The sequence below is a fragment of the Thamnophis sirtalis genome, unplaced genomic scaffold, assembly GCF_051295495.1.
Source record: "Thamnophis sirtalis isolate CommonGarterSnake01/CBP01778 unplaced genomic scaffold, rThaSir2_p1.2 scaffold_3, whole genome shotgun sequence".
NCBI classification, from domain to species: Eukaryota; Metazoa; Chordata; class Lepidosauria; order Squamata; family Natricidae; genus Thamnophis; species Thamnophis sirtalis.
Genome location: NW_028261383.1, coordinates 99558963 through 99573494, shown reverse-complemented (window position 1 = coordinate 99573494; position 14532 = coordinate 99558963). Strand labels below are relative to the sequence as shown.

Here is a 14532-nt window from a genome sequence, read left to right as displayed (position 1 = left end):
AGGAACTTCTGAAAATAATAAGGATGATGATGAATTAAACCGTGACCAAGAACTACTACTGTACTGTATTCACTGCTTATTCTCTACAAGATCTATCAAACTTCATTCTCAGTATAAGAATTGTTCTTCACCAGTCTGATCTTTTTCCTTGTCTTTGCAATGTTTGCTTTAGAAGTTCAGTTATGCCGACGGCAATATGTGTTTAGAATTTCAAAACTGGCTAGATGGAAAAAAAGAGGTAGGAACAAATAGAAGTCTGGAGAATATTTTTTATGTAGGAAATGTAAAGTTCATCTTAAGGGATTTCTTAATTATACTTGTTTATTAATCAGACGTATACATTATTATTTATTAAATTTGTTTGCCACCCATCTTGCCACAACATGACTCTTATATGCCATAAGTTTCTTGTTTGCTAAAGTTACATTTCAGATACTTATTTGTCCATCCAAAGACTACATTTATAGTGGCGGTTTGGGGTTGGAGGTTAGGGTTAGGGGGTATAGTTGGGTTGCAATCAAGTCTTCAATCCATTGACTGAAAAGGGTGTACGTGTTCTCAATGCTGCAATATTACTTTTTTGGCCAAAATAAGGGCATGGGGAATCCATTAACATTGTTTGGTTGTCAAATTAGTAGCAGTAGCAGTAGCAGTTAGACTTATATACCGCTTCATAGGGCTTTCAGCCCTTTCTAAGCGGTTTACAGAGTCAGCATATCGCCCCCACAGTCTGGGTCCTCATTTCACCCCCCTCGGAAGGATGGAAGGCTGAGTCAACCTTGAGCCGGTGAGATTTGAACCGCTGAACTGCAGATAACAGTCGGCTGAAGTGGCCTGCAGTACTGCACCCTAACCACTGCGCCACCTCGGCTCTCTTTCAAGAGAATACTATCCTATAAAAAGTTTAGTTGTCACACAATTATATTAATAAAATCCAATACTTCTCCTAAAACTTAATAAGTGTAGTACATCATAAAAAGCTAAGTTTAGACAAGAATTATCCTTATTACATCTGCAACAAAATGCTTTTTTCTAATAATCCTTTTCTATACAAACATAATGGAGTCCAGTAAATTCTAAATATTATTTTTGTTGTATGTCATAATTTGAGGTCCATTGACACTCTTGCTATAGACATCAAGACACTATCTCATTGTTTAGGCAAATAGGAACCTCAAAATTTTATTCCACTCATTTCTTAGCATTACATATCAAATTGATTTATTCATAACAATATCTATAAAATTAATAGTATATGCTTTTAGTTTTAAAGAATTTAACAAGTTTCAAGTGTCTAAGAAGCTGCAAATGCTACAAATGCTATTTATGTTGTTAAGGAATGTTGTAATTATAGATATTGCCATTGGGCTACATTTGATACATAACATTTATTTCTTAATGCAGCATATATTAAAAAATCCTTCTTCATCAATACTTACTTTTAAATAAACAGCTATTTCTAATTTCATTTGATATAGATAGATTTTGTTAAAAGGTTTACCATCTGAATTAGAAGGAATACATATTTTCAACTATAAATCTAGAATAATATTAGTCACTTTTACAAAATGTGAAATTTTATTATAATATGATTTCTGTAAAGTCCTTCCTTAAATCAATCAGAGGGACTTTCCCCCTCACTCTTGTGATTTAAGAATTATTAAGCAAAAGATAGCATGTTTTAATGCTCAGTTCCAAATAATATAAATTGTGAGAAGAATTTTGACCATGAGTGAGAACATTAATATTCATTCAAGGAGAAGAACATAAAAGATGAAAACTTAGCTCAATCAGGCCACCACAAACTAACTTTGAAACATGTACTCTTTATGATGGAAAAGAGTGCAACAGTAACCTTAATCCATTTCTTGGGAAAGAAGAGAAGAAAGGATGAAGATACAAAACAACAGTGACTGTTCATCTCATTCACAGGGCAAAAAACTAGGATCCAAACCAAGGAGTTTGTTCTAGATCTCAAAGCAGAAAGAAAGTCAGGGAAGGAAAGGCTTTCAAAACATTCATTAGTAGTCAGATCAAGAAGAGGCCCAAATGATTTGGTTATAAAAGTTCTTAGAAGAGATGCATTTGCAGATGGGTTTGTAGTCATTTATTTTCTTCTCTGGATTTCTCAGAAAGAAGACTTTTCCTGGATATGAGAAAGATCAATACCATAATCATATCCCATATCCTTGCAGGCCAATAATTAAACATGCTAGCTATTAAACTGGTGATCACTTTCCTGGAAGAGAAAGGGAAAAAAAGCAGAGCAGCAGCAGAATTGGGCAATAAAAGGACATGGCAGCCTGATTTCAGGAATAAATAGTTTTGTTCCCAGAGTATCTCAGTCTAGATGGGATTCTCCAAAGCTGGTTAGATTTATGCTTTCCCAAGGCTAGATACGAATCCTGACCTGGGATCACCACAAGCATCTCAATATGTTTCTGTCAGATGAGAGTCAATAAGTTTCTGTCAGATGAGAGACTCATACTTAAGTCTCCTGGAACCCACACATTGTCCATGCAATGCTACCCTCACTTTGGGTCACATTTGTTATTCATTTGATCTTCCTTTTTTTTTTTACTACTGCCAAAATATTTCAGATACAGATAGTCCTCAACATATGACCACAGCTGAGCCCACAATTTATATTGCTAGCTAAGTGAAGAATTTGTTAAGGGAGTTTTGCTTCCCATTTCCCGATTTTTCTTGCCACAGTTATTAAATAAATCATTGCAATTGTTAAGTTAGTAACACAGTTAAGTGAATCTGGCTTCCCCATTGACTTTGCTTGTCAGAAGTTCGCAAAAGGGGATCACATGTCCCTGGGACACGGCAATTGTCATATATGTGACCATAGGGATGATGCAATGGTCATATGTGCGAAAAACTATCATAAGTCACTTTTTTCAGTGCTGTTGTAACTTTGAGTGGTCACCACACTGACTGCTGTAAGTTGAGGACTACCTGAATAAAACTGCTTTAAGGATGGAGAGAAAGATCCTTGGTAGCTTCACTAGATATGAAGCAAAGAAAGCAGAATGTGGCAAAGCCATCCTTCTTTTCCAGAGCCCAGAGTTCTAATGTGGACTTGTTGCCATTCAATCTATTTCCAGCAATAGAACTGTCAGGCAGGCTGCATAAATGTTAGACTACGGAGAAAAATATATATCAACTACCCACTTTCTACTTCTACTGCTGTAACTTTTCCTCCCAAAAATATCCTTGCAATACATCTAACAGAAAATCCCCCTGTGCTTCAAAAAGACCCATGTAGTTATCTCCTACACCTCTGCGATACCAGACAAATATTTGGAATCAGATTCCTTCTCCTATCACTTCTCATCTCCTTATGACACCAAAGGTGCATCTATTGATTTTCTCCCCCACATTTGTGTTCCTGATTCATTATTAATGGGATCATTTTTCCATCCTTGGAGCATGAAGGCAAATTTCATGTAAAAATCAATTGAGTGAATGGTGCCGATGGCAGGTTTGATTTTCTTTGCTTTCATCTCCAGTGTGTTGTCCTCGGGAGACATAGGTCAAGATATTAGGAAACAACACAGAACAGAGCACGGGAAAAATCAATTGTTAGTGGCTTCTGCAAAGCACCCTCTCTTTTGCTCAGATGTGCTCCACGGACTTCTTTTATTTTCCAATTCTCACAGCTAGGTCAAAGTTTATTTTCATAAGAGAGATCCTTTCCTGGAACACTTATTACATAATTGGCTTTTCTAGTTCTTGCATCATTTCTCCAAATACATATTGTTGTCATATATAGTAAGGACATTAAATTTAGAAATGCTAGAATGCTTTTGTTTGCAATTCAGTCTAAAGGAAGAATTTATGGAGAAATGTCCTTATGGGGGAATAAGTCCCATTGATTTCATTTACCATGCAATCCTACACAAATCTACTCAGAAAAGTTAACTAGGTTTTGTTCCCAGAAAAACTTAGGACTATGGGTTTTTTCACCCTTACTAATACAGTCTTAGAATTTGTACTGCAAATTTGAATATAGCAAATGAAACTCTGATCATGGTTGATGAAAATTTCATTGGCAAAAATATTGTGAAAAAGTACTGATTTGGGGCTTTCCTGCATAACTTCTTGTCAATATTAACTGTAGGGCTACAAAGTGCTTTGAATTCAAAGATCAAAAAGGTGATTCAGAACATATCAGGATGCTCACAAAGCACTTGTCTATAACTCTTTAAAGCAGCTACATTTTTTCCTGGGCTCATGCTGCTGTTTTGTGCAAGTACGGTGCAATCTTGGAAAAAAGGGTTGGGTTTAATAAGTTATAAACAGATATGTTATACTTGCCCTTTTTATGTTCAGGTTTGAAGTGATACCCAACCTTGTTAAGTTATTTAACATTGGATGAACAGAAGCCTGTGGAACTTGTAAGAATTGTAAACATCGTGTCAAGGCTTGGAATGTAAAAAGGTTCTTTGGAATATCCAAGTAAAACTGATCTAACATCAAATGTCTCATAAGCATCATTTCATAGAAAAGCTATGAGAATGTTGAACAATCCCATGGAACAACAAACAATGACAGTAAATATGGCTGTAGATGAAAAATAGACTGAAGTTTACTAGAAATCTAAGAAGGAGCAGCCCCCAAGAAAGAAATCTGTTGGATATTCTATGAGCCATACATTTGAGTAAAAATAGATATAACTGCTATGTAAACCATTTAATTATGCATTTATTTTTTAAAAAAAAACTACACTGTGTGCCATCTGGGAGCAACAGGCGAAGGATGTAAAGAACAAGTGAACAAGGTAAACTGTAATAAAGTAAACAAAATGATGAAAAAGGAATATTACAGAATTTTCCAGTCTGGGGGTGAATTTCAGCAGGAAAACAGTTTGGTTCAGAGCTGGTAGCAGGAAATCCACTCTTTTGTCACCAGATAGGTTGGGACTACAGTGGAAGGGATTTGGCACATTAGCAAGGTATTCTAGAAAAAAAACAATCTAATTTTCTAATCCAGTTTTTACAAGGGAATAAGTTGAGAATGGGTCTTCCATGCATCCCTGATGTCACACACAGTTCATCATCTCCACAGATTCCCTTGGATGTAAGCAAACAACACTGCAGGGAGAAGGATGGCATTAATATAGTTGCAACAACATGTTCATCCAATTTCTTGATGATCTGAACCATTCAATTAATGTAGATATTAAGAAAGCATGGTAGATAATGACTCTTTGCTATTGCCAAACATCATTGGCCAAGTGAGCCACTGTCTCCCAGGCCCTTTTCTGTGATCAATTGTTTGCAGGACTTCAGCTATTACACCACAGAACGCCTCATCAATAACCGGGCAACACTGCCCGTAAGACCACCATGGACAATGTAGTCAGATAAGGGTGATGGCTTTAGAAGAACCAAACTGAATTATTCTGTTTCATTTCTGAACATGGTTTGTCAGCCCAAGACTAAAGTATTTTAAATATTAATTTCAGTTAATATAGCATAGGGTATCAGCCATCAACATTGCCAAATTAACTTTTATCATGTGACTGAATTCTTCATTCAAATAAAATATAACAGGCCAGCAAATTGATGCCCGTTATTGATGCAAATTGATGCATCAGTTGACACTGATGTCAACTATTAGGGGAATCATTGAGCAGTATTTTTAAAACCAAGCAATCATTGGAAAATATTTGACAGCCCTTACCCGAAACATTTCTATAGAGAACATTTATGGTATTCAACTTTGCTTTCCCTTTCACAATTTAGAATAGAATTTACTCATAATCCTAACTTCAGCATATTATGTATTTTTCAAGAATATGAGAGTGGGGGAAATCACCATATACTGCCATCAAGGAAAGGAGATGTAGGCCCAAATGTAGCAGAAGAGGAGGGGAATATATTATATGAGGTTATTGTTTTGTCAATCAGTCCTGGATCTTCCCAAACATTGAGGTTCTCCTTGAGAAGTAATGGTACGAGTGATTAGAAGGCCTTTCTCCAATTTAAGAGGCAAATTTTCAACATATTTATTACCTCATTTCCTCTATTTGACTACACGAAAAAATTAAATAGTACAATTTAATTGTGCTAGGCATTACACTCACAATAGTTACATATCAGAAGGGAAATTGGTGAAGTTGCTTGCTCCTAAATCATCCATAACTATCCAGAACATTCCCCTAACCTTAGCTTCCCTCCCTCTTTCTTTCTTTCCTTCTTTCTTTCCTTCCTTCCTTCTTTCTTTCTTTCCTTCCTTCCTTCCTTCCTTTCCTCAATTGTGACCAGTCATCCCAGAATGCATCTGGATCCCATATGAGGCAAGCATGTTTTTGTCAAGGATGGTGATAATGATGATATTAGAAGCTAGTGCTTCATTTTGCACCAAACCTTTTGTTTTTTTAAAGAATATAAGTGAAATGATTAATAAATATAAGCTTATAGGAAGGAATCCTGGCCAATTCGGAGGGGGGAATCCTTTACTGCTTCGGCCTCCATTTCATACTTTAATTTAATGGAATTATTCAGCACTGTTCCTTTTCGAGACAGCTCATCTGCCTCACTGCAGTTGTCCTTAAGCCTGGGAAGAGAGCCTCCACTTCCAGGTTGTTTCTAATTATATCATTCACTCTAGCTAGGCAGCTTTAACTTTCCCATCTGAGTTTGTAAGTCTTGAAAAATTCACTAGTATGCTAGCTTAGTATAATTCTTGCTTGGTCTCTGTGACAGGTAGAAAAAAAGGTTATCTTCTTCTACTGCATGATCAAGTCTATGGGAATGTGATATTTAATGTGAACACCCATTTGATTTCAGAAAAAAACTATCAACATTAATAAAAAAATATCTTGCTGAAGAAATGACAACTTAAACAAACAAACAAAAAAGCTACATTGCTCATTCATCAGGCCCAGGACCAAGATGAATGTGCCGAGCATTATGTATCTATATAAAGATCACTGGAGATAGGTATTTATCTTACAAGTTCAGAGCAAATATATGGAATTCTGTAGCTTTTTTAGGAACACTGACTATGAGTCCTAGAGTTTATTGTTGGTTACAAACTGGTGAAAATTTTCAATAAATAAAAGAGCTGCAGTTACGTTGGATTGTCACAGAGTTCTTTGTTACACTTACATTATTGGCAATTAAAGACAACCAAGAAGTAGAAACAAGAGGAAAACTTTGTGATTCCAAAGTTGTGAGACAACATTTTTCCTGTTAAAACTTCTAGAGTTCTAGAAGAATAGTTTCAATGCTGGGAAGGTATGTGGAATGAGTTGAAAAACCTGACTTTGGGTTGCATCTGGACCTTCCTTCCTTCCTTCCTTCCTTCCTTCCTTCCTTCCTTCCTTCCTTCCTCTCTCCCTCCCTTCCTCCCTCCCTCCCTTCCCATTTACAAACAAGAGTTTCAGTTACAATGGTTCAACTGATCCACGAAGTTCTATAATCTTCAAGGCGTTTCCTATTAGTACCTTGATTATTGTTGAGATTAACCGCTGACTACGACAGTTTCCTCACCCATTTTGCTCCTTTAATGTCACGATGAATTATTTCTCAGCAACAACCCCCTTCCTTAACCCTCCCAAATCAATTAAAATACAGCGCAGAGATTAATTTGCAAGAACTGGGGGAGGAACAGAAATCGGTAAGGCTTTTCATATTAGCCCAAGATACTCACTTTGAATATCTTGATGCTGGAGGCGATTTTGAAATGTGAAGAAATATATTTTGTCTACAGTCCCGTGGGAGGGTGTAGCCTTTGAGAGGCTGCTCTTTGCCTTCTTCCGCGGCTGCCTGGAGCAACTGGTTCAGGAGGAGCGGAAAAGGCCCCGGCAAGAGGAAACGCGCGCCTTCACAGCGGCCATTTACATAGGAAGCGGCGCGATTTGGGCTTTTACAAACATCCGTACTTAACCTTTCTATCCAGCCGTCTGCTACCCTGGGCGTTTCGCCCAATCCCCTGCCTATTTACTCGATCAGAAGACAATCCCCGCGGGTCCAATCTTGTTATCCGGCCACGTCTGGTTTTTTTTTGTTTTTTTTTTTTTGTCAGCTAAACTTTCTCCAAGTTTCTCGTTCTTCGCAGACAGACCCCCTTTTGCGCTGCCTTGCGCTATGCACTCGGTCTCGAATACTTATGCAGAAGAACGGGCGAGCATCCCGAACGGATCGCGCGATCCGTTCATTCTCTCGACAGCAGACTAGATCGGGCGACGTCTGGCAGAGGCAGAAGGACAAGGCTGGGAAGCGCAGGGAGTGGACTGAGGCCAAGTGACCACTAAGAAGGAGCGGGCACGTTTTAAGAGGGGGGGAGCAGAAAAACGAACTCCTAGAACACACGCGTTCATGCATTCGTAGTAGGCGCCTTCAGAGAATGAACGCGACTTCCCCTTCCCAACTCTTCTGAAATGCGGGGAAGCAATCTGGTTCCGATCTTCAGCGACATACAAAAATTATCTTCGGACCGGAATGGCTCCCTCTAAGCCCTGGAGATAGAAAACATGTAGACTGGAGCCGAACAAGAGAAATCGCGGTCAATTTCTGATCACTTTCAAGAGGCTTCCAAAGGATTCCCAGATGTCCACCTTGGTTTAGGATTTAGCTTTCTCCCCGGTTTACAGTCTCCGCGCCATTTTCTTGTTCCCTTTCACTTCACTTGAAAAGGCATTTCTGTTTCAAGGAAACGCGTGGGATTTGGCAGTTGGCGTCTCAGCGGCTTAAGGTTGACTTAGCCTTTCATCCTTCCGAGGTCGGTAAAATGAGGACCTAGATTGTTGGGGGCAATAGGTTGACTCTGTAAACCACTTAGAGAGGACTGTAAAGCGCTGTGAACCGGTATATAAGTCTAAGTGCTATTGCTATTTATCCAAACTGTCCCCAGAGCTCAGTGGGTGGATAGGACCACAGCTGGGTCTGGAAATAGCCTATTCTCAAGGAACATGGGGTTTCTTAGTATCTTCACAAGACTGCCAAGGTCTTCTCTCTCTGACCGACACCAAAACGACACCTTCCCTGCCTGCCTTCCACTTCTACAGTCCATCAAAAGAACATATTTTAAAATTAATATTAAAGTAAAAAATGTTAAATAGTGAGAAGCTACTGTGCTCCCACACATTCCAAATAATGAAGAAGGGAGGGAGGGAGAGGAAGGAAGGAAGGAAATTCTGAAGAGTTTAGTCCAAATTTGCCAGTCTTGTGTTGACTTCAACAGCCATAACCTCCAGCTAACATGATAAGACATCAGATGGAAGAATGTCATATTAAACTTTTTTTTAAACCAGGGAGAATAAATTACTTCTCTCTTCAATAAACTCTACCTGCACAAAACAGGCAGTGTGGTCTACCTACATTAAAAATTAAGTAAGGTAATAGAAATAGATTAGATTTTCACTTAATTTGCTTATTTTTCTTTTCTCGGTTACCATTGTTATTGCTACATATTTTTTCTTTGGTTTTGAAAGTTCAGTTTTCAAAAGGACAATCAATGTTTAAGCCACTTAGGTGCAGACAAACTATATCTGCAAAAGTTTCGCTTCCTCTTCTTCTAGCTAGAAGGTTGTTTACTTTAACAATACGTAGCGTTTCTCAGCATTAAGAGAATGAATGGAAAACAATGGAATGAAAATGGAATGAGCTACTAAATGTCGAACAAAACATGGAATGAGTTAATAATGTCCAGTAGCTACTTATAAGTAAAAGATGAGACTTTTCTCATTTTACAAGTTTTCTTTAAAGTTATACCTGTACATAAACCCATTTTGAAATGACAGATCCTGGAATAAAGTTTGAAAATTAAGTAAATATAAGGCAGTCACGTTCTATTAAAAATACTAGGGGATTTTCCGGGATTGTTACAGTAAACTGTCGGGAACTGTCCAGGTTCTGAAAGTCGGAAAGCCTATGTTGGGAAAGTCGGAGGGGAAAAGAAAAGCATTTCAAATGTATGCTTATGGAACAGTGTGAGAAAAAATCCAGATCCAGGATTACAAGAACATCGCAAGAACAAGAGAGAGAAAGAGGAAAGCAAAATGAGAGGATGAACAAAGGCAAGATTTTTCAAAGTTCTCTTAAAATAAAAGATCTGTATATATTTTCAGGCTTTGAGAAACATCCACTACTGAGAAAGATATTTATCTAGTTTTCCTTGCTAACTGCAAACTGAAAGAAAATAAATTATCTATACTATAGATCTAATTTAATTGATTGTGCGGAATAGCATAAATACCGTTACATTTTATAGAAATTGTATATAAAGGAGAAAAAACAAATGTCCATAAAATATAAAATATAACAGATTTCATTAACTGGGATAATGACAGAGAAAATCATTTTTTAAAAATCTTACCTGGATTTATTGTTAAAGATCTGGAACAATTATCCACCACCCCCACTCCAAAGAGCTTTTCTTCAAATCCTAGTGCAGAGTAGAGGCAGGATGCTGGCAGAATTGCTGTGTGTCCTTTTTATACCATGTTACCCAATTAATATTGCATCAACCTTATTTTAAAATTTCAGAACCCACAATATAATGTAATGACACAGGGGCATTTATTATTAAAGGATATTTGATTGGGGAGAATCAATGGGGCTCTTTGAGAAAATAAAGTGAAATCAGAACATTTGAGGAAGATTAGTGCTTAAGAGCTTCATGAACAAAATATAATTACTTGATAAAGCCAGTTTTTTTTTTAAAAAAAAACCTAGATAGGATAGAATTGAGTTGGAATTTTATTGCCTGCTATTTGCTAAAGGCAAAGGCAAGGTATTAGATCACTGGGCCCTGATCATTAATTTTTAATTGTTTAAGGTGCTTCTGGGATTCATAAGCAAAAGCCCTTTTTGCTTTTAAACAGAATTTCAAATGAGCCTTTGAATGCTTTATTTTTTTCCCTTCAATGACAAAATAAAGTTCCATTGTTATAAAGATGAGAACTACTGCAGAACAATCAACAGCAACACAATTTGTATAGCTATTTTTCTGAAATAGTACATTTTAACCATAAGGGGTTAAAAATCCCTTTAACCCCTTATATTTAAAAATCCAACATTTTTAAAAACTATATTTCTAGATGTGGATCTTAGTATTATTTCCAAAACGGTTGATACATTGATTTGCTGGCCTGAAAGTAGATAAAACATACACAGGTTAAATCTGGTTCAAAACTAATCACAACACACATAGTATTTTGAGAAAGTGTAAACCATCTACATGAATGGTTTTATTGCTAAATCCAACAGACTTATTATTTCAATACTGATTGCTTAATTTTTAGTCTAAAAAACACCTCCATCTCCAACAAAAACAGAGAAATTGTTGTGAAAAACCTGGGGTGGGAATGAAGAAAATAAAATCAATTCTGGTCAAAAAATAAAGCATTTTATTTCAGAAGTTTCAGCATTATTACTGGGGAAAAGGGAGGGGTGAGTGAAATTGGTAAAGAAGTGCACAAAATGCCCAAATTACAGTCATGAAGTATAAAATTTCAGTAGAAGACATTTGAGAGAAAGAAGCCCTTAGTGCAGAAAAAGCTTTTAATTTCTTTTTTTAAAGGGGTGGAAGGACAATAGGTATTTCTTTTAAAAGATTCCTCTCCAAGCAAACACCAGTGCAACCATGCAATTCCATAGTCCTGTTGGAATGTTTGGTGATCCAATTAAAAAACAGAAGCTAATCTGCAAAGTCCATGGAAAGAGGCAAGGTTTTAAGAAGAGAAGGTTTACTCAAGTCACACTTCTGCATTCTCCTTAGTTGTGTGGATTGTCCTGTGCACATGCAACCCTGACTTTAAAAAAAAAAGCTATAGAAGTGCTTCCTTTCAACTGGACTGAATTTAATAAATAAGAATAAAGATTGCATTTACCTTAGAGAAGTCAATGGCAAAAAGCCTGCTTAGGGTCTGAGAGATATTTAAAAAAAAACACAGACATGAAAATAAATTGTTAACTTGTGAAAGTGCTTAGAGTACGTATGCCATCCTTTTGGTTATTCTAACAAAATGTCTTGATTCAGGGCAGGCTTATTTCAAATATCCTTTCTTTCCTTCACCTTTCTTTCAAAAAAAAAAAACCAAGTAAGTGTAACTGGAATTCTTTACCTCTGAATTAATAAGAATGATCAGACACACGATCCATTAGTTGCACTAAAAATAAAGCTTTTTTTTTCCCCTTTAAGAAAGTGTTGGAGCATTTCTGTTGATCTCAGACAGCATGCAGTTGACTAAATAAGGTGACGAATCAATGCAAATTAAGCTTGAATTCAGTTTACAATTTTTGGAAAATAATCTTCTGGCTCCCAATATAATCTCAATAAATAAATCTTCATTATTTTATGGGCACCTTCCCTCCCACTCACCTCCCCCCCCCGCGCCTCACTGTATAAATGTAATTAAGTTCATCCCCAAACTGTATCTACGATTATATCTCTTTTTTGCCTTAAAAAAAATAGTACCTCTCCAACGTCAACTCTTCCTGCAAAAGCGACAAACGTAGTGCACAAAAACACAGTCAAGAGAAGATCAACCCAGAAAAACAAATGGGCCGAAAAAAGGAAGGGGTAGGGAATAAACGTTTTCTTCTTTTTCCCTTGTTTGGGTCAATTGGTTTTGCAGAGAAGGGTAACAGAAGGCTGAGCAAAACTTAACCCAGCGGCGGATGGGCAGCCGAAGGAAAGGGGGAGAGGTATTTCATCTCAGTGGCCCGGTTACTCGGTCTGACGGTCCCCGCAGAGATCTCTGCTAATAGTTGGTCGGGTTTTGTTTTAATCTTTTAGGTAGAGCAATGTTTTGGTCTACTGTGTGTGTGCACGTGGAGTCGTGTGCTAGGTATAGGTCTCGTTGTCCGACAGTGTGGCCAGCCGGCCGGGCAGGTGCCTCAATGCACCGCGGAGTACTTCATGCGTTTCTGTTTCTGTCTCTGGTTGCAGAACCAGACTCTCACCACGTTTTTTTTCAGGTCCAGCTTCTCGGCTATGGCGGCGATCTTCTCGGACGAGGGTCGCGGCTGGATGGCGAAATAGGCTTCCAGCGAGCGCTTCTCCGGCGCCGCGATAGAGGTCCTCTTGCGCTTCCGCTCGGCGCAGTTGAAGAGCTCGGGCTTGGCGTTCTTCTCGCGGTGGGCGGCTTCCGCCTCTTCCAGCCACGCTTGCAGGACCGGCTTGAGGGCAATCATGTTGTTGTGCGACAGAGTGAGCGACTCGAACCTGCAGATGGTGCTCTGGCTCAGCGAGCCCACGCCCGGGATCTTGAGGTTGGCCAGCGCCGCGCCCACGTCGGCCTGGGTGACGCCGAGCTTGATCCGCCTCTGTTTGAAGCGCTCGGCGAACGCCTCCAGCTCCCGGGGATCCGACTCGACGTCGCTGATGCAGGCCAGCCCGCTGTGAGACACCGGGACCTGCGAGGCGGCGGAAGGAGGCGGCGGCGGAGGCGGCGGGTGGCTCATGCTAGCCATGGCTTGATGCAGGTGGCCCATGGCCGCCCCCAAGTGGGGGTGGGCATGGGCATGAGGGTGGATTGGCGCGGCCATAACCGCGCCGTGCTCGGGGCCCCCCAGCAGCGCGGGCGAGAGGTGATCCAAGAGGTCCCCATCCAGGCCTTGGTGCGCCACGGCATGGTGGTGGTGGTGGTGGTGATGGTGGTGAACTGGGGCCGAGATGGGCACGGTGGGCGACGAAGTAGAGGTGCAGGGGACGCTGCTCATGGTATGGTAGGTGGTGTCTGGCTTGAAAGGGTGGTTCTTGCCGTGGGAGACCAGATCCACAGCCGCCAAGGCTTCAGCCCGGGCCAGCAGACTCTCATCAAAGCTTCCAAATATATTGCCCTGGAGCTGCAAGCAAGAACGCGCAGAGCGAAGTCAATGGGGAATACTGTCAAGTCTGGATTCAAAAACATCTCTCTCTCTCCCTCTCCCTCTCTCTCAAAAGCAGAGAGATTCCTCCTCAAAGCTCAGGTCATAAAAATTAATATGAAGGCAGAAGATGCTTTGCTTGAATAGACATGTGGATCTGGGGGGCGACGGGGGTGGGTGGGTAGAGGGAGAGAGAGAGAGAGAGAGAGAGAGAGACGCGATTGTTCTGGTGACATGAAAAAAACATTAAGCCGGGGCCTGTCAAAAATATGCCTTAAAGCAGTAATTATGCTTCATCTACATACCTGCGGGGCTGGGAGGCACACGCGGCGCATCGCCTCCGAGCTAGAGTACTTGGCTTCCTGCAGGGCCGGGTGCATGCCGAACGGCTGCTTGGCGTTCATGCCCATCATCTTGGCGCACCTTGCAGGTAGACAGCCCCTGACATCGAGTCAGGGTTGGCTCTCTGGCTGGCGACTGTCAAAGTGAGCTATTTTCAATGACACAGCTTCCCTCTTCTTCTCCCCCCCCCTCTCTCCGCGCCTCTCCCCCCTCTTCTCCCTCCCTCCCTCCCGCTTCCATCCCGGCTTCTTCACTCATCTTACACAAGCCGCCTGGTCGTGATGGGACCGGCACCCCCTGTGCGCAGGCGTGCTCGGGCTGGCACGAGGGAAGGCGAAGGGAGCCCCAAAGGTGTAGC

At 40.0% G+C, this 14532-nt stretch overlaps 1 protein-coding gene and 1 long non-coding RNA gene across 2 annotated transcripts in view; both read right to left on the bottom strand.

Annotated features, from left to right (window-relative positions):
* LOC148048077 (uncharacterized) overlaps positions 1 to 10415 on the bottom strand; it is a 19969-nt gene extending 9554 nt beyond the window's left edge. The window contains exon 1 of the long non-coding RNA XR_015695788.1: positions 10336 to 10415. This is a non-coding gene — a long non-coding RNA (uncharacterized LOC148048077). The remainder of the gene's footprint in view (positions 1 to 10335) is intronic.
* Positions 10416 to 12308: 1893 nt separating this feature from the next.
* On the bottom strand, positions 12309 to 14325 carry POU4F3 (POU class 4 homeobox 3). The gene is made up of 2 exons (XM_014058884.2): positions 14138 to 14325; positions 12309 to 13811 (listed from the first exon to the last, which is right to left on the bottom strand). The coding sequence occupies exons 1-2, from the start codon at positions 14243 to 14245 to the stop codon at positions 12861 to 12863; spliced, it is 1059 nt and encodes a 352-aa protein (XP_013914359.2). The 5' UTR covers positions 14246 to 14325; the 3' UTR covers positions 12309 to 12860.
* Positions 14326 to 14532: the final 207 nt, after the last annotated feature.